This window comes from Gymnogyps californianus, unplaced genomic scaffold, assembly GCF_018139145.2.
Source record: "Gymnogyps californianus isolate 813 unplaced genomic scaffold, ASM1813914v2 HiC_scaffold_54, whole genome shotgun sequence".
NCBI classification, from domain to species: Eukaryota; Metazoa; Chordata; class Aves; order Accipitriformes; family Cathartidae; genus Gymnogyps; species Gymnogyps californianus.
The window spans coordinates 257086-277254 of record NW_026114444.1 but is presented as its reverse complement, the minus strand read 5'-3'; the positions used below and the strand labels follow the sequence as shown (position 1 = coordinate 277254).

The 20169-nt window shown below is 38.7% G+C and overlaps 1 protein-coding gene and 1 non-coding gene across 2 annotated transcripts in view; both read left to right on the top strand.

Annotated features, from left to right (window-relative positions):
- Positions 1–781: 781 nt before the first annotated feature.
- Positions 782–20169, top strand: part of LOC127028984 (zinc finger RNA-binding protein-like) — a 44237-nt gene continuing 24849 nt past the window's right edge. Inside the window, exons 1-5 of the mRNA XM_050914665.1 lie at positions 782–818; positions 1107–1191; positions 15228–15510; positions 17957–18101; positions 19473–19691. Coding sequence (XP_050770622.1) covers positions 782–818; positions 1107–1191; positions 15228–15510; positions 17957–18101; positions 19473–19691 — 769 coding nt within the window. The remainder of the gene's footprint in view (positions 819–1106; positions 1192–15227; positions 15511–17956; positions 18102–19472; positions 19692–20169) is intronic.
- LOC127028991 (small nucleolar RNA SNORA66) lies at positions 13055–13191 on the top strand. Its single transcript, XR_007768104.1, has one exon. It is a non-coding gene; the product is annotated as a small nucleolar RNA SNORA66 (small nucleolar RNA).

Below are 20169 nucleotides of genomic sequence, written 5' to 3'. Positions count from 1 at the left end.
AGGTGAATCTAAAACTTGTTGCAAGGTTAGACAAGTCCTAGGTCTTGCTGTGAACCCTGCGCATGTGCACTAGCTGCAGGTGCTGCCTTCTAGCTCCGTGGCCTTGCAAGAGTGCTAACTAGGTACCTGCTGTGTATGTCAGTTTTCAGCTGACAATGTGCTTGTGTGGGAAAGCTGGTAAATACCGACACGTGCAGTATGCGTGTGGGGACAAACACCAGTATGTGGCAAGGGTGGTGGTGACCCATTTCACCTAGATTTCTGTTACTTGAGCTACCTACTGCGGTGTGTTGTGCCTTTGCAGGCAAGAATGAGAAACCGACCCTATCTTTGCAATATGAGTCCACGAGTACAGGTGCGGTGTGACTGCAGGTGCAGAACACGGGATAATGGAGGGAGGAAGGGGGTGGGCGGTACGTGCAGCGCTCCTCTGAGAGCAGCTCTCCCTCACGCCTGAGCCTCAGGGAGGGGGACTACAGCTCCCAAGAGCCTTTGCACATCCCGCACATGAGGATTCGCGCCTCAAGCGTGGCAGCGGCTCCCACGGTACCAAGCGCGCTCTTCTGCGGGTGGAGGGGAGGGGGCGTAGTCATGGGCTGGCCTACAGCTCCCAGCGGCCCCTCACGCATCTCGCGCGTGCGCACGGCCCCGGCCCAGCCGCACTCCGCCGTTGTCGCCGTAGGTGTGTGGGGGGGAAGGGAGCGAGCGCGGTGGTGAGGAGGGGGGAGGAGGGGGTGAGAGTTGAGAGTTCAGCTGCCGTTGTCGCTGCCAGTTTGGACTCATGATTCCTATATGCCCGGTAGTTTCGTTCACCTATGGTAAGTAACAGCGCTCGGTGTTTATGTGTGTCTGTGCGCGCGGGGGGGGGGCGGTGGTGAGGGGGAGGGGATGCGGCTCGCGCGCGCGGGGCGGGGGAACGGGGAGGGGGGTCCTGAGGCGCCGTGTCTGACCTGGCGCTCGCGCGCTCTTTCTGTCTCTTGTCTGTTTGTCCCCTTCTCTTCCTCCCCCCCTCCCCCCCGCCTTCTTCTCCCCCTCCTCCTGCTGGGCCTCCTGTCATGGCCCCGACCACCGCCGCTGCCGCCGCCTCTTGGTTATCGTCGCCACAGTGCCCAGCCGGCTGGGAGAAGATGCCAAAATGGCCACCGGCAACTACTTTGGTTTCACCCATAGCGGGGCTGCTGCCCAGTATAGGTAACCGCCGCGACCCCTCCCTGCCCTGCCCCTCCCTCTGTCCGGGCCCGGAGCCACCTCTCCCCTCTTGCCTCCGGTCCCGTGTCCCTGACCGGGATCTCCCCGCCCCCTCGGGTGTTGGTGCTCGGGACTGCTCCCATCCCCCGACCCGTGTGGGGGCATCTTCTGCACCCCGCTCCTCCGGGATGGTTATGCTTGGGACCCTTCTGCTTGTCTGCCCCGCCCGCGGCTGTATTTTCTTGTCCTCCTGGTAAGGGCCTCCCTGTATCCCCAGTGGTGTGAGGGTGGGGAGGTGGAGCTGGGCACCACGGAGGAGGAGGAGAATCAGCGGCAGCATCAGGTCCCAAGGCCCTTAAATTAAAATGGCCACTTGCAGTCAACAACACCAGCGAGTTACTGTCTGCCGCCCCCGGGCCCTTCTCCTTCAGCTTCAGGGAAGATGGGGCTTGCTCCCCAAGTCTTTGCCTCCCAATATGTCAGCGTGGGAGGATGGAATCCTTTTTAACATAGGTTAAAATTACACCAACCCAACCTATGGGAGACTGGATGGATAAGGGAAGAGCTGAAACACCAGAAAATACAGGGGACCATCTCATTCCACTGAAGCAATGTTATAATTAATGTCTCTCGGAAAGTAGAGAAGGTACTTTCAGGGCCAGGCACCTCTTAAAAAGATTTCCTACTTGGATATCTAAGACCAGGAGCAGGTCTTAGTGGAGCTCAGGGACCTGTAACTGTACATCTTGTATAGACATACTGCCTTAAATCTTTGTATCTTTGTACTCTCTATGCATCCAAATTGTGTATCAGAGTGTTAAAAAGTAATTGGTAGCATCTATTATCTCACTTTTTCTGAAATCAAATTACTTAATTTAGCAAAACCTAGATACAATCAGGAACATATTCACATTTTTGGCTTGTATTGGAGTAGCACCTTGAAGTCCACATTTGAATCTACATTATTCATTTCATAAATCTGTAATAAAGACCTTCCTTGACTCCTAAGTCTTGGTTAATGGGAAAAACAGAAGAATAAAGCAAATATATGAGGGGTTATTAACAAACGAATGCAGATGTGTGCTACTGTTAACTAGCTAATCAAAATTGCATACCTGACATACTTTCAGGAATATACAGTTTTATGGGGGTCTTGGAATGACTCCCAATCTATTCTTTCCTGGAAATGGACATAAAGTACATTCATTTTTATTTACTCCAATGTGTAATAGTTAGAGGAGAGGATTAAACTTAGCTCATCTTCTTGTTCTTTTAAGATTAAGTGCTCACAGTATGTTTATGTTTTACTTGACAGTTATAGTGAAATTTGAAACTGGGTCGTTATGGGGTATGAAGGAGTTTCTAAATAGCATAGAGCAATTTTTTTTTTGTAAGTAAACAATCTTTAAGTGAATAATAAACTGAGATCCATATATCTGCAGTTTTGAAGTGGAGATTAATTTTTTAAAATTATTATTCCTTTTATTGTGGAGCTGAGGTGGTCTATAGACTTAAGAACCTGAACAACTCATTTGAAACTTCCTTTTGAATTGCAATATAAAAACATATAATTGTAATAAAGTTCAAGTTCAAAACTGTTTTCATAGTTAATCCTAAATGTGTTCTTGAGAAAATGGAAAAACTGATTGAAAGAAGCTTTTTCCTTTGCTATCACAAGCGCAAGATACTATTCCATTTGCGTATCAGTAAAAGACTCTGCATCCTAGAAATGGTTTGTATATTTACCACATTTGAAAGTGAAGAGACAGCAGTCAGTGTTAAAGCAGTCCTTTCATAAGAATGAATTTAATATTTTGAGCAGAAAACACAGGAGTCACTTAAATTGTCTAAAAGGGAGCTTACCCTCATGAAGCAGATTTGGCAGGTCCTTAGTAGCTTGTTTACGGAGTGCTACAAAATGTATATTCCACTCCACTATATTTGAAAGAGATGTTGGTGGCAGGGGAAGATAATAAAAGATTTAATATTGCAACAAGTCCTCTAAGATTGTTACCAGTATTCAAAGTAACAGTTTATAGAATAACAAAATTCCTGTGTCATTAGAAACTAGGATAATAGAGAATACAAATGGATGTTTATCTGCATAGTTAATACATAGGTGAGTCTCATAAATCTACCAAAAAAAAAAAAAGTTTCTGGCCACAGGATGAATCCATGGATTTTAAAAAAAAGTTGCTCAAAATAGCAAGTTGTTTTAGGAGGGCAAATCAGACACTTGAAACTGAAGACCTTAGTTTTTTGATATATGCCATTTACAAGTCCTAGTGCTGTAGTTTTTATAGCAAGTAACAGAAACTTTCATAATAAACACATTATTAGTCACATTTTTTTGGGTTCTCTCTTGACAAAATGGCTGTCAAAAATTCTGATGCACTGGGAGAACTTTAGGCTGCAACTTTAAAGGAATCTCAGTCAGTGCTCCCTAATGATAATATTCTGAATTCTGTTGATTTCAGCACTTCAGCTAAGTGCAAAAAATCTGTGCAATTCTTTTTAGGATACAAGCCTTTCTTAGAATATCTCAAAGTATGAAACTTAAATCTTCAGCTGGAGACGTGCAGGAGAACAAAAACAACTTTGCATCAGAAAGAAGAGAGTCTAAATAGTTTCTGATAAATAATTTCAAAGGAGAAAAATCTGCTATACTAACTAAATATTTGAAAGGTGCTTGTAGTAAAGGTTTTCCATATTTAATTCTAGACTTCTTGTAGACCAGTATAAACCCTGTTGGAATTCCAGTTTCTCAAAATGACAATAGTCTAATTTGCATTAATAGTAGTGAAGGGACAATGTATTAGAACTATTGAGTTCAAGGAAATAGCTTCTTAAAATCAACAATTGAAAAGATGATGAAGCTATTATTGGCATAGAAATCACTGTGTCTTCCTGTGATTCTAGTTTACGTGTGGCTGTGGTGGATCATTTAAATACTCCCTCGTCCTTCACATGAAGGATAAATTAAAATTTGTCCAAGGAATATAGTCTTAACATTAAATACTGATATTTGAAGCAGTTATAAAGGCCAGATTGGTAGCTGCTCAGATGTTAGATCTTGGATTTGGGAAATTCATGAGTAGTGTGTGCAGGAGTTGATAATGTATTTAGTGTTGTAACAGTGTAAGCAGTATAGTTCCCTGAATTGACTAGATTAGAAGGGGAATAGATGTCTGTCTTTATTAGTTCATAAATACTAGTTTTCATAAAGCACATTTGAAATCTTAACTTGTTTCATATTTAATCAAAGGCAGCAAAAGAGCTAAGTGCCCTTTAAACCTATAAATAATGGATTAGAAGCATTCTTGTTCCTTTCAGTGTTGTCACTGCATAAAATTTCCTGCTGCCCCGCTCATTCAAAATTCTTTGTGTGCACTACCCAGTAATAACATCATGACTTAATGAGAGAAGCATTAGATTATGCAAATACTGATACAGGAAATTTCTCTGAATATTGCAATACCTTTGTACTTTCTGCTAGTGGTGGTATTGGGGCCTAAGGTTATAAACCTGTGTGCAATGCAAAACTCATCTGTTACTTATTTAAGTAACTGTATTAATCCATCTATTTAGGAGCCTGAAATAAATGTGGAATTTGGTGATACTAGTCCTCTTTGTGTGCGTGCGTGTGCTCTGTAGGCCATCTGAACCACTGTGTGTCTATTCAGTTTGAAATGAACAACCTAATATTGGCTTGTCTTTCATGTGTAAAAAATATTAGCATTCTTGATTCAGTGCTGGAGAAGAGGCATAGTTATGCTTTTATTTTAAAGTTGGCTGACTGAAATGTGGGGATGCTGATGGAGAGATAGGGACATTGAGAAATGTTTGGACAGAGAAGTGTGCAAATGTGGTGGTCTCAACCTTGTGTTAAGATTTTGGTTTCTGTTAAGAAGATAAAGAATCTTTGAGTGTCTGAGTTTCATCTTAGTGATGTTCATACTGTGTCCCTGCTCTAATGAGACAGGTCACAGATGGGAGATTTTTGGGTAGTTAGGAGTGATTTGTTAACTTTGAATTGCTATCAAGTAGTGTGAATATTACTAGGTGTGGTGAGCCTTCACAGATAAAGGCAATTGTAGCAGTTAGTCCAGAGCCAATCACAGTGCCTGTGAGTTTAGGTTAAGATGCAGCCATATGGAAGTAAACTCTTGCAATTATAGCTAGTTTGGCATTCAAGTGCAGTGCACGATGTTACAGGATATTTGAGACTGGTGCAGAACAGCAAAGGAAGGTGAAATGCTGTGGATGGATAAGTTGGCTATTGAGAATTGTTTGGGGGTGGAGTGTTTTTTCACATTTGCTAGTACTTCTAATTAACTTTACTTTTGTCTTCGGTGTCTGCCCCAGTTACCTCTTCTTCAACTAGATACTGGTTTCAAAAGTATTCAGTCTTTCAGAGATGTTAGGGCTGTAATCCACACAGGCCTACTAGCCCAAGCTTAAAGTATCACTAAACATAATTCAGACTTGTACTGGTGGACAACAGGAAGATAGGGACAATGTTGAGTAGGACTTAAGGCTTATTCTGAAGTGAAAATGTGCCACTAGACTTAAACTTATGTTAAGAAAAACATATATTCATCTTACAGTATTGTTATATGCACCCCATTCTATAATCATAGTTTTATCATAGGATGGATGTACATATATCATAGTGTAAAAACTCCAAATGCTTTCTTTCTGTGAATTTTATGCCCATGCTATCTTGAGTTGCATCGCATCTTAAAGGATATGCACTTTTAGCAAAAGGGACTTCACTGAATAGGATTGAGCTGCATGGTGCTGGTTCTCCTTTGTTCAATCTATGTTAGTCTTAAGTGCTATCTTAAACATGCTGTTCTAGCTTAATGTACACAGGAAGCCTCCAGTAAGTTACTGCTGTTTATAAAAAGATTTTGATAGACTTATTTTCAAATCAGTGAGGTCCCACTCTCAAAGGAGATATGCCAACATTAGAAAGGCAATAAGGGGCTCTGGGTTTATTAACATGGGCTGTATACTAGTATTGCAGTTGACTAATGATGGGGAGACGGAGGAGGTGGTGGTAATTGGGGAGGAAAGGTGCCTCACTAATCAGAGGAGCCTTTGTCATTTTTAGGAGGGAAGTCTGCCAACTGGTTTAAATTTGCAACAGGCTCATGTCTTTAGGAACTGAGCACTTGGGGAAGCTTTTCTGTTAATGGTATAGTTATATCCTTTGTAGTTGTAACCTTGAAATGGATTGATGGTTGTAGGCTTAACTCTGGGGTGTTAAATTATGTGTAAAATTTTGTCTGCTGCTTAAATGCAACAATGGTAGGTTAAAGTGTAGTTACATTATTGGTACCTAGAAAAGCAAAGTACTAGCTTAAGGCAGGAAATATAGAATGTTTTAAGAATTGAATACAATTTTCCATACTAGTGAAGTTTCTTTCCTTTATAGAGAACTTGCCAATTTTAGCATTTTTTTTCTGTTTAACATCTTCATTAATGATCTGGATGACAGGGCAGAGTGTACCCTCAGCAAGTTTGCTGATGACACAAAACTGGGAGCAGTGGCTGATATGCCAGAGGGTTGTGCTGCTATCCAGAGAGAGAGATCTCAACAGGCTGGAGAAATGGGCTGACGGGAACCTCATGAAGTTCAACAGGGGGAAGTGCCAAGTCCTGCACCTGGGGAGGAACAACCCCATGCACCAATATATGCTGGGGGCCACCCAGCTGGAAAGCAGCTTGGCAGAAAAGGACCTGGGGGGTCCTGGTGAACACCAAGTTGAACTTGAGCCAACAATGTGCCCTTGCCGCAAAGGCGGCGAATGGCATCCTGGGCTGCATTAGACAAAGTATTGCCAGCAGGTCGAGGGAGCTGATCCTTCCTCTCTAACCCAGCGCTGGTGAGGCCACACCTGGAGTCCTGTGTCCAGTTCTGGGCTCCCCAGTGCAAGAGAGACGTGGACATGCTGGAGAGAGTCCAGCGAAGGGCCACAAAGATGATGAAGGGACTGGAGCCTCTCTCTCCTCTGAGGAAAGGCTGAGAGAGCTGGGACTGTTTAGCCTACAGATGAGAAGGCTCAGGGGGGATCTTATTGATGTATATAAATACCTGAAGGGAGGGTGCAAAGAGGACAGAGCCAGGCTCTTTACAGTGGTGCCCAGTGACAGGACCAGAGGCAATGGGCACAAACTGAAACACAGGAGGTTCCCCTCTGAACATCAGGAAACACTTTTTCTTTTTTTTACTGTGACTGAGCACTGGTACAGGTTGCCCAGGGAACTTGTGGAATCTCCCTCCTTGGAGATATTCAACAGCTGTCTGGACATGGCCCTGGGCAACTGGCTCTAGGTGGCCCTGCTTGAACGGGGTTGGACCCCCAGATGACCTCCAGAGGTCCCTTCCAACCTCAGCCATTCTTTGATTCTGTGTTTTTTAACAGGGAAAATGTTAGTAGTTGATACTTTTTCAGGCAGACGTAACATCTCAAGCTCAGTTCTTTTTGTCTTGCATTATCATTGTGAACATGGCTGTTAACTAGACTTGAATAAAATAAATGTTTTGATAATGAAGGAAGTGGTATAGGCATTGAGCTGTCCGTTGTGTGCGACTGAGTAAAGAGAGGTAGATACAGAGCATATATTTGCATCACTGTTACAGATCCTTGCAGTTATGTTGTGATGTACAGTGAGGAAAACATTGCAGAATTTGATTGGATTTAAATCAGGTTGTGAGACTAAATGTGAAGATGAACAAAGCAGTAAGGGTGTATTGAAAACATGAGGATATTCATCTTTGAGATGAGTTATTGATAGTATATTGTTTAGCTATCCATTGCAATCGGTATTTTTTGTTTTTAATGGAATGACACAAGGATGTTTTTAGAAACAAGGAAGAGGAAGGGAAACTCAAAATTACTAGAGAACTGTCTTTTTTAGGCTGTGTGTAGTTAAAACATAGAATATGTTACCAGGGACTGTTAAAATTTAACAGAATTCAAGAGAGGATTGCACATGTGCATGCCTTCAGGTCTAGTGAATTGCGTTACAAACAATGTTCTGTTCACAAAGTTGTAATAATAGGAAATAATTTTCATTCAAGTTCTAAAAAGATAAATTCAGTCTGCAAAGTTTTATGCCTATAGTGAGTGACAGGCTCTAGAAAAACAGAAGTCTCTTCTAAAATACAACTTACTGTAGTGCGATATTTCATTTCACCATTTTATGCTGTTTATTGTCAAGTGTGTTTAGGAGAAAAAAGCTCATTTGATTTTTTTAATTATTATTATTTTGTTTTTACTTTACTCTGCCCAGGTTCCATTAACACACCTGAAACTTTATCTGACCAGTTACTCAGTAGTGCCTCTTCCTAGGTTAGAAACTGAAGCAGCAGTAGATTGTAGTGCTTCTTTCAGTTTTTGGAGAGTTAGGGCATACTTGTTTCAGTCTTCATATCCCTGAAAGAAAAACTGCAAAATTGTATTTTTTGCTATTTTGACTAATAGAGTAGTCTATGAAAATTTGAGAAATCTGGCAGTTAGGTCTCAACAAATATGGTTTCCTTAATGCTAAAATGTTCAAATATTCCTAAAAGTTAGAATTTGAGAAATAAAGCTTAATTAGTGTGGGGGTTTTTTTTTAGTTCAAGATATTTGTATTTTTAAAATTATTTTTAAGAGTAGCTTAAGTGTTGTGCTAAGCTAGCCTGAAAATCAGTTCTGCATTTGCATGCAAAAATACCTGCAAGAAATATGTTTTAGAAGTTGTCATTTCTGAGGAAGCTGGTAGTTTGGGTAGAGACAAAATTGGTTTTAGTCCTGATTGTAACTCTATATCAAAATAGCACTCTTCAGAAAACTAAAAAAAAAATTAAATGTCCTTTGCCTCTAGGAAGAGAGTTTTCAGTGTTCATTGCCCTAAACGGAGCTGGAATAGCAGCAGCGTTAATGTGTGTTGGTTGTTAGTACAGAGATGCACTGGAGATCAACATTTTTGTATTCCTTTGGCTTATGTGCACATGAATTACAATTCACTTTTGTTTTTAAATTAAATCAGTCAGTGTGATGAAAAGCAAGGCTTATAGGGAATCTTTTATGTGCTTTCCTCATATATATATACCTTTTACGTGCTATATATCTTATATGGAAATAGACTGCGTTTTTCTGAAAGTGTATTCCTCTGACAATAATTGCTACAGATACCTTATTAAGTTTCTTAACACATGACTTACTCCACAAATATCCTAATGTGGAAAATAAAATATCTTACAATCTTAAGTCGCCTGAAGTTATTACCTGGCAAAATAGATAGCATTATATCAAAGTGTTGCATTTTTTTGATATTGTTAATGTGCAATAAATAAATAAAGCTTTCTACCTTCAATTTATTTTTTTTTTTACAAAAAAAACCTCAACGCTTTTTTACTAGAAAAGGCCAATAGTTGGAAATTAAAAAGGACAAGAGCAAAGTGTTCTCCAGAAGATAATTTAGTATTTGTTTCTTAAATTTAAATGCTCTTAATTCTCTGTCATTCTTGGGCTGATAAAACAGGAAATCCAGACCTTCTATCAGTGTCACTATATAAAAGTAATTAACAAGTGAAGATTCTGCTACTTTAGATCTAATTATAATACAAGTTCTCATCTAAGCTTTTTTTTTTTGTGGAAGAATGTTGCTCGTTTGCAAACCTATATTAAATAGCTATTTAAATTAGACAAACCTGTGTGTTTTTGGAACTGGAGAACAATGTTTTGCTAAGTGGACACCAATACTTAATTGCTATTGATCAGCACTTTCTGCCTCCTAGCCAGCTTCTGACTTAAAATCATTTTAGGTGTGCTGCCATCTTTTTTCACTTTGGAAGCCCATATTTCTTTTTCTATATAAAAAACACTGCTACAGTTTCCTTGTTGAAGATCTTTGTACAGTTCAGAAAAGATTTTTAATTGCTTCTTGAATATTTTGGGTTTTGAAAAGGGGAACAAAAATTACTAACAGAAATATTAAAATAACTAGATTAATTATTTCATAATTAATGTGGAGTAGTGATGGCTAACACCTTTTTGAGAGCTTGTTCTCAGGGTGTGGGCTTTTTGTTGCTGATGTTTTAATACAACTTAGCCAAATGTAAGTGTTCAGGCTGGACTTCTCCAGGCTAAATACCTACCTAGAATTATATATATATTTTTTTTTAAAGCTATACTATAGTTTAATTGATTTTATAAGCTATACTATAGCTTAATTTGTGGTGTAGAATTGGACAGGGAGATCTTAATAACTCTTTGATGCCTTAGTGTTTTGGAATGGGGACTTAGAATTTGCAAATGGGAAAAATATTTTTACATGTTATACTGTTCCAGAATCACAGTTCTGAGTGTACACAGCAATATTAAACATTGATGCCATGAAAGTAGCTGCAGTTAGTCTTATGTCCAGCTTGCAAAGTATCAAAGCAAAACATGTATCTGTCTTGGGAAAACTTCATTTCACTTGGTGAAAGGAGTTTTGTACACCAGACAGCAACATGGACAAGGCTAATTTTTGCTGTGGCCTTTGCTCTGGGATGAATTCTGCAAGATTGTGAGCCAGTGTGGCCCTTCACTCCCCAGAAAATCAGATTGACATGGATTTGGAGATCAGTGTGGAGAAAGATACACAGTCACAGCTCACTGCAGTCAGTCTTATCTAGGAGGTTTAATATCATAGTGGTATTTCATAATATGTGGCACTTTTTCTGATACTAATGCATCAGAAAGATTAGTATTTTCCATCACTAATGTCAGTAGAAATTAGTATAGTTGTTATCCAAAGATTTGAGTCAAAGGTGGTTTACTTTTCTCATGCACTGTAGTACAATAATTGCGTGTAAAGAATTAATTCTCTTGATCTTGAGGTTCCTTAGGTAAGATGTGGAAGATGAGAGCAAGCTAGGTATACACTGGAGTGTAAAACTTTTGAATAGAAGCAAGCTTATTTGGGAGGAGGAAGCAAAGAGCATGGGGAAATAGGGATATGCATGCAGCAGTTTAGGGCAGGTAGGGAGAGACAAAAAACATTAGGCAAGGTGCTGGAAATGACCTGTAGTTGGCTGAAACATACATCTACAGAACCTGGAGCAAAACAATTGAGTGTAACATGTAGACTGTAAACTGGCTGTGGCTGGGATAGTGACAACACAGTGAAAGAGAAATCCGAGCCGGAAGATAAGTATTGAAGAATGTGTGTTGTTCCTAGAAAATAGAAATTAAAGTGAGCTTGGTGAGGAAGTACTGTTACTATTATGATCAGCTAAAGAAATAGGTGTGGTATGAATAAAATATATTCTTTTTTTAATGAAAATCTCTGGCTGAAGAGGTATTATTAGAGCAATACAGCAGAGTAAGATTTGAAACTTCCAAGTCCTTTGCCTGTAACTTCTTAAATCAAAGAATGGTGTTTATTTTGATAGTAAGTTAAAACACTGTAAGAATTGTAATATGAAGTTACCTTGAATTAAATGTTCACAAACTGGATTTGCTTTAAGTAAATGTTGGTCTAGAACTCATTTGCTTTTGAAACTGAATCTTTTATAAACTAAGGAAAAAATTCTTGACAGTGAGGGTGCTCAGACACTGGAACAGGTTTTCTAGAGCAGTCTTGCAATCTCTATTCTTGGAGATGATTGGAACCTGACTGGACACAAAGCCCTGAGAAACCTAATGTAACTTTGAAATTAGCTGTGCTTTGAGCACAGGGTTAGAACAGATGACCTCAATCTTTCTTTCAGCCTAAATTATTCTGTGATTTTTAAGCTCTGCCTAGTTAGTAAAGCCAGTTGGACTGCGTATCTTTTCATATGAAGAGCGCTAGAATTCCTTGAACTCAAAGATGCTAATAAGGATATTAGAATTTATTTTGGGGAAGAGAAGAATTGACCTACAAAGAAAACTTGCTAAGTTACCAGGTCAATCAGTTAGCTTCTCTGTCCACTTGTAATTTGGTTCAACTTTTTCCCATTGTGTTGGGGAATTAAGCTAAACTGAATTAATTTGTTGTGGTGAAGAACACATGTGTGGTTTGTTACCATAGCTCAGCTGACATACTGTATTTCATTGTTGCTCTAATAACTTGATCAGGTGTCTAAGTCTTTTGGAGTCTTATTTATTGGGACTAAGTTGAAATACTTGATGTGGTGCAGTATGGAAAATTATTACTTAAGGTAGAAATTATTAAAAGAATTGTAGAGAAGGAGCTGGTAGAGGTGGTTAGTAGAATTAGAAGAGTGATTATCAAATAGGAATAATTGCAGTGGAGTACCCTAGGGATTGGTCTTGAGTCTTACTTAGTATTTATATTAGTATGGTGTGTTGTGATATTTGATGCAAGGGAAATATTGTCAATACACAGGTAACTTTACAAGAAGCTGCTCTGAGGAAGCTAGACTGGAAAGAAAGCAGTCTGGAGCAGAGTGGGTAGCACAGCTGAAACTTCATCTGAAATGATGCATACAGTTCTTGCCATCTGTAGTAAAGAAAGAAGAGTAGATAATACTAGGATAGGTGCAAAGAACAACTGCAAGAAAGATCAGTGAAATAGGGAGTCTGGCAAAATAGTCTGGAAGGAGGTAAGTTCATCTCAGCAAATGTGATGAGGCACTAATCACCAAACAAGGATTAAAAACTCTTGTAAGTTAAATGAAGTTGGCACAAAAATCTTTTGATATAAATTAATTACATGAAAGTGTCTGGTCATCTTAATGTTAAAAGGTTCTTAGTAAGACCATGGGGAGAAAAAGAAACATAAATTTAGAAAAGATGTCACTGTGAATTTCTGTAACATAGTGTAACATAACTTTTAAAAAGGAAGAAGCAGTCAATTCTAGAATATTTTTCTTGTAGTCTTGCAAACTTGATCACTAGCTCTGCATGATGTTGCAGAAGCAAGGGGAACAGATTTGCTAAAGTAAACATGGTCATAGAACTATATTAGCCTTAGAAATCAAATGATTGGGGCTGTTAATTCTATACCATGATAAGGAAGTTTGATACAAAAATAGCACAGAAGAAATGAAACTGTCTGTAGCAGAATCTTGTTAATAGTCCTGCTCATAATGATCACAATCTCTTCACAATATTAAATACTGAAAACTGTCAGGCAGCTTTAATCATATATATATTCTGAGAAGAAAAGCATTTTCTTTGATAAATTGACTGATACTGTTACCTCATAGTGTGTTGTGAACACTGTACTGTATTTTGTAATAGTAACTTAAGCATGGTTTCATGAAACTTGAAAAGCCAAGTTAATGCTTCCTGGACAGGTCCCTGTTCTTTCTCTCCCTCCCATTTTTTTCCCCTGCTTCCATATGTATAACTTATGTGGGTTCTGGTACTCAGCAGACTGTTTTGTGAGCTCCAATGTTTCTAACATTTCTACCATGTTAGAAAATGAGACCAGCAAAAAAAAAAAATTCTCATAGTTTTCTGCTAAATTAATGAGTTAAATCAGTGCACTGAATAGCTTGACAAGTAGCAGAACTAGCACTAGGGATGGAATAGGATGGCATAGCCAGGTTTGGTGTGCCAAACTGAATTAAACTCACAACTGAATTAAATTTGGATGGAATGCAAGTGGTCTTTTAAGCAATCAGGGGCCTAAGATGGGAAGAAGGTAGAGTCCAGGCATGTAAGTCCAATAATAATAACAACATTTTCTCTGTGTTTCTGCTGTAAGAATGTTTGGGATTTTTTAATATATTGAAGTTAATGGGTTCTGCTGTAATTAAAATGACAAAATCAGTTTTTCTTAAAAAAAATTTACTAAACACAAGGGAGTTATGGAAATGTCTTTTGCAAAAATAATAGTATCTATAGTTAAAAGGTGCTTTGTTTCTGGTAGTTATGTCAGAGAGAATATTGCAGTCTTTAGGAAAAAAAATATTGTAACTTCTTGTTCCTTTTGGTTTTGAGCATAACCATGCTGCAATTCCACTTTGCCACTGAGTATGTTTGCTTCCAGTGAGATTTCATTTTTCTATTTTCTTCTAAAAAATAGGGGATACTACCTCCTTGATAGGCATGGAATTGGTTTTGAATTATCTTTTAATAGTGTTATGGAGATGTGAAACCCTATAGAGATTCTTAAATATTATTGAAAAGCAGTGCAGGAAGTGTACTAAAAATTTCAGAATAATCACTCAATCCCCATTTCATATCATTGTTCCAGATAGTGATATTTTGCCCAGTTCACTTTTTGTTTAAAAATAAAAATAATTTTTTTTCCGCTGTTAATATTTATTTGTTCTTAGTAAATAGCCACATATTAATGTCCTACCTGCAAATTTAAGAGAAGCAGATTAGTCTCAGCATGTGCCTGGAAGATTGCCAGAGCTCTGGTAGCAGTCTTGCTTGATCTGACTGTTCTTTTGATGCTTTGTGTTGTGAGGCAGTGGACTTCTATATGAGTGAGTGGGGCCAGCTTTTACAATTCTAAATTTTTGTGGGAAAAGTCCCTTATCAGAGGTGTATATTTAAAGTGTCTCTGCCTTAAATTTAAGAGTTCTGAGCTAATTTTCACAGAAGTCTTTAAAATCTCATTACTTTAATATGGTTTACTGAAAAACATCATGCGAGTGCAGGTCAGTAATGAGCTCTCACAGAAAAGTAGTATTTTTCTTAACTTGACAGGTATGTCAGTTTTATTGAAGAACTACTAAAACACTTAAACTTATCGGTCATGAAAAGATAACAGTGTAAGACTTCTGTATTATTTTGAATGAAAGACTTGGGTTCTTTTCAAGCAGTGGAACACAACACCCCCCACCCCATCCTTGCTAAGAAGAAAGTCATCACCTGCATGATATGTCTGCATCCACAGAAACTTCAAAATGATACAGCCTTTTTAATGGGGGTGGAAGAGAGGTAATAAAAGCCATTAAAGTGTATGATAGCTGCTCCAGGTCTGTTTGTAGAACAGACAAATATTAATCAAATCTGGGATTTTGAAATGTTTAGGCATTAGCTTAGTATGTTGAATTAATCTAATTATTTACTTACTGTCTTTTTCCAATATAGCCAGCAGCCAGCTTCGGGTGTAGCCTATTCCCATCCAACTACAGTTGCTAGCTACACTGTCCACCAGGCACCAGTCGCTGCGCACACTGTTACTGCGGCCTATGCTCCAGCAGCAGCTACAGTTGCAGTAGCCAGGCCTGCTCCAGTAGCTGTTGCAGCTGCTGCAACAGCTGCTGCTTATGGAGGCTATCCTACAGCACACACAGCTACAGATTATGGTTATACACAGAGGCAACAAGAAGCTCCACCACCACCACCACCTGTCACTACGCAGAATTACCAGGTGTGTTAAAAAAAAATTGTGTGATTTTTAAATTATATGTTAAGAGGAGGAGGCCTGTTTGGATAAGAGAATGTGATGATATTTATATTTTTTTTTCTTCCATGAATCACAGTTTGAATGCAACTCAAATTACTTAGTAGCTAAAACTGATAGAATGTGAAGTGACTGCAGTCTCATATGGCACATACAGAGGATTATCAGCAGTAGTACTGCAGGAGCTAAGATTTAGACATTCACACAATAAGCAATGAATTGACATTTGTCTCCAAATGATTTTGTGAACTACTGCTGAAATACTTGTCTCAGCTAGCCTAAATGTTCAAGTGGCATGCAGTAAACTGGGTCATGGAACTAATTTAGATGAAAAAACTGTTCCAATAAAAATTTTCAGTGGGAGATAGAAATAGTTCCCTTGTCAGATTCCTGGGTGCCACAGGAGCTCTAGTACCAAACGTAAGAGGATAGAAGATTACCCTAGGAGAGGAACTACCCTTTGGGTAGGTTTTGGGTACCCTTTGTGAGACCACTGCCTAACCTTGTGTGGCTACAGGCTTCTACAAAAGGGAACTGTTGTCTGTTTTCATCTTGCCCTGACCTTTGCTGACACTTCCTTGCGTTGAATCTAGCAGTTGTCAGCATTTGGGTGGGTCAGTTCAGGATAAGGATCCCACAGAAAACTAACCAACCAAAAAAGGAGTAGCAGCTTTCCACAGGATTGACAGGCTTCTGCAGGATTTGCTTGGTTCTGCACAGTTGTGATGCCAATGCAGGAGATGGAGGTGGGATCGTGTAGGGCTGTGAGGAGAGATGTGGTGGTACCTCAGACAACTTCCCATTCTTACGCTGGCTTAAATGTCCTATGAAACAACATCCTGTCAGTGACTTGTATTCCTCTTCAGTTCAGGAATAAAGAAACTTAGCAGTACAAATCAGAGTGCTGCATCGGTTTTGCAGTTGGAAGATTTCAGTCTGTAGAGGCTATCTTGGGACTTATCTAACATAAGTGTTTACTCCTGTTCAGTTTTTAAGAAAGAGTGAGAAGTTGCAGTTTTTCCTGTCTGTCTAGATTCACACAATGCAAGCATATATGCACATCAGTAACCCTAGCCCATTGGTTTCAATCAGACAGCTTAGATACAGAAAGATGAGGGGTTTTACATGGCCAGGTAGTTTCCCATTGGAAATATGAGCTTTATTTGTATTTTCATCAGCTTTTTTGCTACATTAGCATTTGTTAGTCAGTCTTCAGTGGATATTTCTAGGCTGGTGTGTTTATGCACAAGAGTTATCAAACTCTTATGGCGTGGCTCATAGTTAAAATGTGCATTTACTATGAGAGAGAGGACATTGAAATAGTATTTCCCTTGTAACAATTCTTTAACTTTTTAGTCCTAAACTTATCAAGGCATTATCTAGATTCTAATTAGTATTTTTGTTTAAAAGGACTATACTGTTGCTGTATGTTATAAATTCCTTTGTATGGCTTTTGTAATTTGTTACATATGGTAATGAATCGAAACATAGGAGTCTTTCCAGTAGCATGTTTACTCATAATTATGAGGTCATTAAACTAGTCAGTTATTAGATGCATTCAGACAGAAAAGAGTCCCCTAAACTAAAGAAAAATAATTCTGCTTTACACAGGTTGGATGGAAAAGAGATTTTATTGTTATATTTCTTTGAAATAAAAAGAAATTGTATACATTATTATATTTCAGCTAATGTAGTTCATGCCTTGCTACCTCTCAGTTGATTAACTCTTTATGCTTTACCATAAATATGGTGAGGATGGGAGAATATATGTACATGCATATAGTATCTTCCAAGCCCTCCCCTTCTAAGCTTACTAACCATCTCCTGAGTTCTGGAGGTTTTGAATGGGCTAATTGCCTTGCCCTTATAAACTAGATATGGTTCCCTAATGGAATAGTTGATACACCAAAAAGTAAAGAAGGCTTTAAAAGTATCACTTTCATACTCTAAAAAATATAACCAAGAAAAGTATTGTTGATGATGGGATTTTTAAAGCCAATAAAGGGTCATGTTTGTAAACTTGTGAATTTATTGTGGTTTGTGGAGATCTGTGGTGGTTTTTTCCTTCATATTTTACAGGAGTGTAATCTGATACAGTCGTCATGAAAAACTAGTGAGAATAGTTGCTTTTCGGTAACAAAAATAATTTGGAAGGGAAAGTGATTTAATAGCATGAGGTTAATTCCTATATTAAATCTGAAAAAGACCATCAGGGTTGTCTTCAGGCCTGAAGTATCTAAACATAAATTTAATTTCTTTAATGCATATATTAGTATATACTGTATCTGTAAATACTTTTTAAAATCTACTTTATTAGAATAGAAGAAAATTCTTTGACTCTGCTAATGATTTCTATTACTCCAGATATATACTTAAGGAGAAATTTGCTGGTTTTTCTTTTTTGAATTTTTAGGATTCCTATTCTTATGTTCGATCTACTGCCCCAGCTGTAGCTTATGACAGCAAACAATACTATCAACAACCAACAGCAACTGCTGCGGCTGTGGCTGCTGCCGCCCAGCCTCAACCTTCAGTAGCTGAATCGTACTACCAGACAGGTGGGTGGCATGATTCCTGTCATTATACACAGTCTGTGTACTACTTTAATACCTTAAAAATATGTCTTTGAATATTTCACATTATCCAGATTTTTTTTTTGTTTTGACATGTAATTCCTGTCAATGTGTAGAAAAATTTGCTGCACCTAGAACTTGAACGTTATTGTGACATTGCCATAAGTAACTATCTTTGAGGTTTGGATTGTTATTAAATACATTCAAAACGTACTTCTAGGCAAACCTTTTTGCTGAAGTAGGTTCAAAAAGTCAATGGTGGGTTCAGATGATAACTTGGTTAGAAAGACTTTTTAAATCTTTAGTTACTTAATGTATTGTCCTGGTTTCGGCTGGGATAGTTAATTTTCTTCTTAGTAGCTGGTACAGTGCTGGGTTTTGGATTTAGGGTGAGAATGATGTTGATAACACGCTGATGGTTTAGTTGTTGCTAAGGAGCGCTTATCTTAAGCCAAGGACTTTCCAGTTTCCCATGCTCTGCCAGCAAGCAGGTGTGCAAGGAGCTGGGAGGGAGCATGGCCAGGGCAGCTGACCCCAACTAGCCAAAGGGCTATTCCATGCCATGGAACCTCATGCCCAGTATATAAACTGGGGGGGAGTTGGCCAGGAGGGGCGGATTGCTGCTGGGGCATCGGTCAGTGGGTGGTGAGCAATTGCATTGTGCATCACTTGTCTTTTCTTGGGTTTTATTTCTCTTTTTTGTTATATTCCTTTTCATTACTACTATTATTATTATTATATTTCATTATTATTGTTGTTAGTATTTTATTTTACTTTAGTTATTAAACTGTTCTTATCTCAACCCACGAGTTTTACCTTCTTTCCCGATGCTCTTCCACATCCCACTGGGAGCAGGGAGGAGTGAGGGAGTGGCTGCGCGATGTTTAGTTGCTGGCTGGGGTTAAACCATGACATGTATGCAGTTCTTTAATTATTGGTATCATGAATGCTACAAAGCATAAATCCTATTTGCTTTTTTTACTATAATTAGGAATAATAGGAAAGTTTAGATGTACTTTGGTTTAGTGTACTCTAGTAAAAGTATTGAATGAGAAGGTTGTTTAAAAACATGGCAGCATAGTTAAAAATACATAAATAAATCTGAGGCTTACTAGTGTGAGCTGTGACACAATAAACAGTTGTGTGAATATGGTAGGTGATGCATAACCATTACTGTAAAAAAAAAAAAAAAAAAAAAACCAACAAAAAACCCAAACAAACAACCAAACTAAAACAAAAACCACTCGTTATGTGTTTATTCCCCAGCATATCATTAAGTATCACTTAATATGGTTTGCATTTCATTCAACTAAAGCATATCAATGTTTGTACACTTCTATTTTCTATCCTAATTAGCTCCAAAAGCAGGATATAGCCAAGGGGCAACTCAGTATACCCAAGCCCAGCAAACACGACAAGTGACAGCTATAAAACCTGCAACCCCAAGTCCAGCAACAACTACGTTTTCTATCTATCCGGTATCCTCTACTGTGCAGCCAGTAGCAGCTGCAGCTACTGTTGTTCCATCCTACACTCAAAGTGCAACGTACAGTACAACAGCGGTTACTTACTCTGGTAAGAATTTTGCATATTATGTTGCTGCCATCTTTGCAATTGTTACAGGAGAGGATTTAAATACTCAGAATTTTAGCAGTTTGTGTTCGATTACATCATTGTCTACTGAGAAGTATCAACCAGTTACATCAAAATATTTTGCCATTATTATGATTTATCTTTAAAAGAGGTTTGATGTTTGTATGTGCCTATTTTGTTACATGTGAGAATATACAAAGCTTTGGCATTGCTACGTGCACGGTGTTTTGTGACTTACTGTAAGGTTTGGAGAGAAAAGATGGGGGATAGAAAAAATAAGGAAACATCCACACAAATATAACCCAGGGAAATTGGGAGCATGCTGCCATCAAACAGCAGTTACAGAGACAGGGAGGAGCAGTCCAATATAAATCTTGTAAGTTTGGGTTGTCTTGACCCAAAATGGGAGGAGAATGGGTTCTAAGAAAAAGACTTTCCTTCAAACATTAGAAATCCAAAA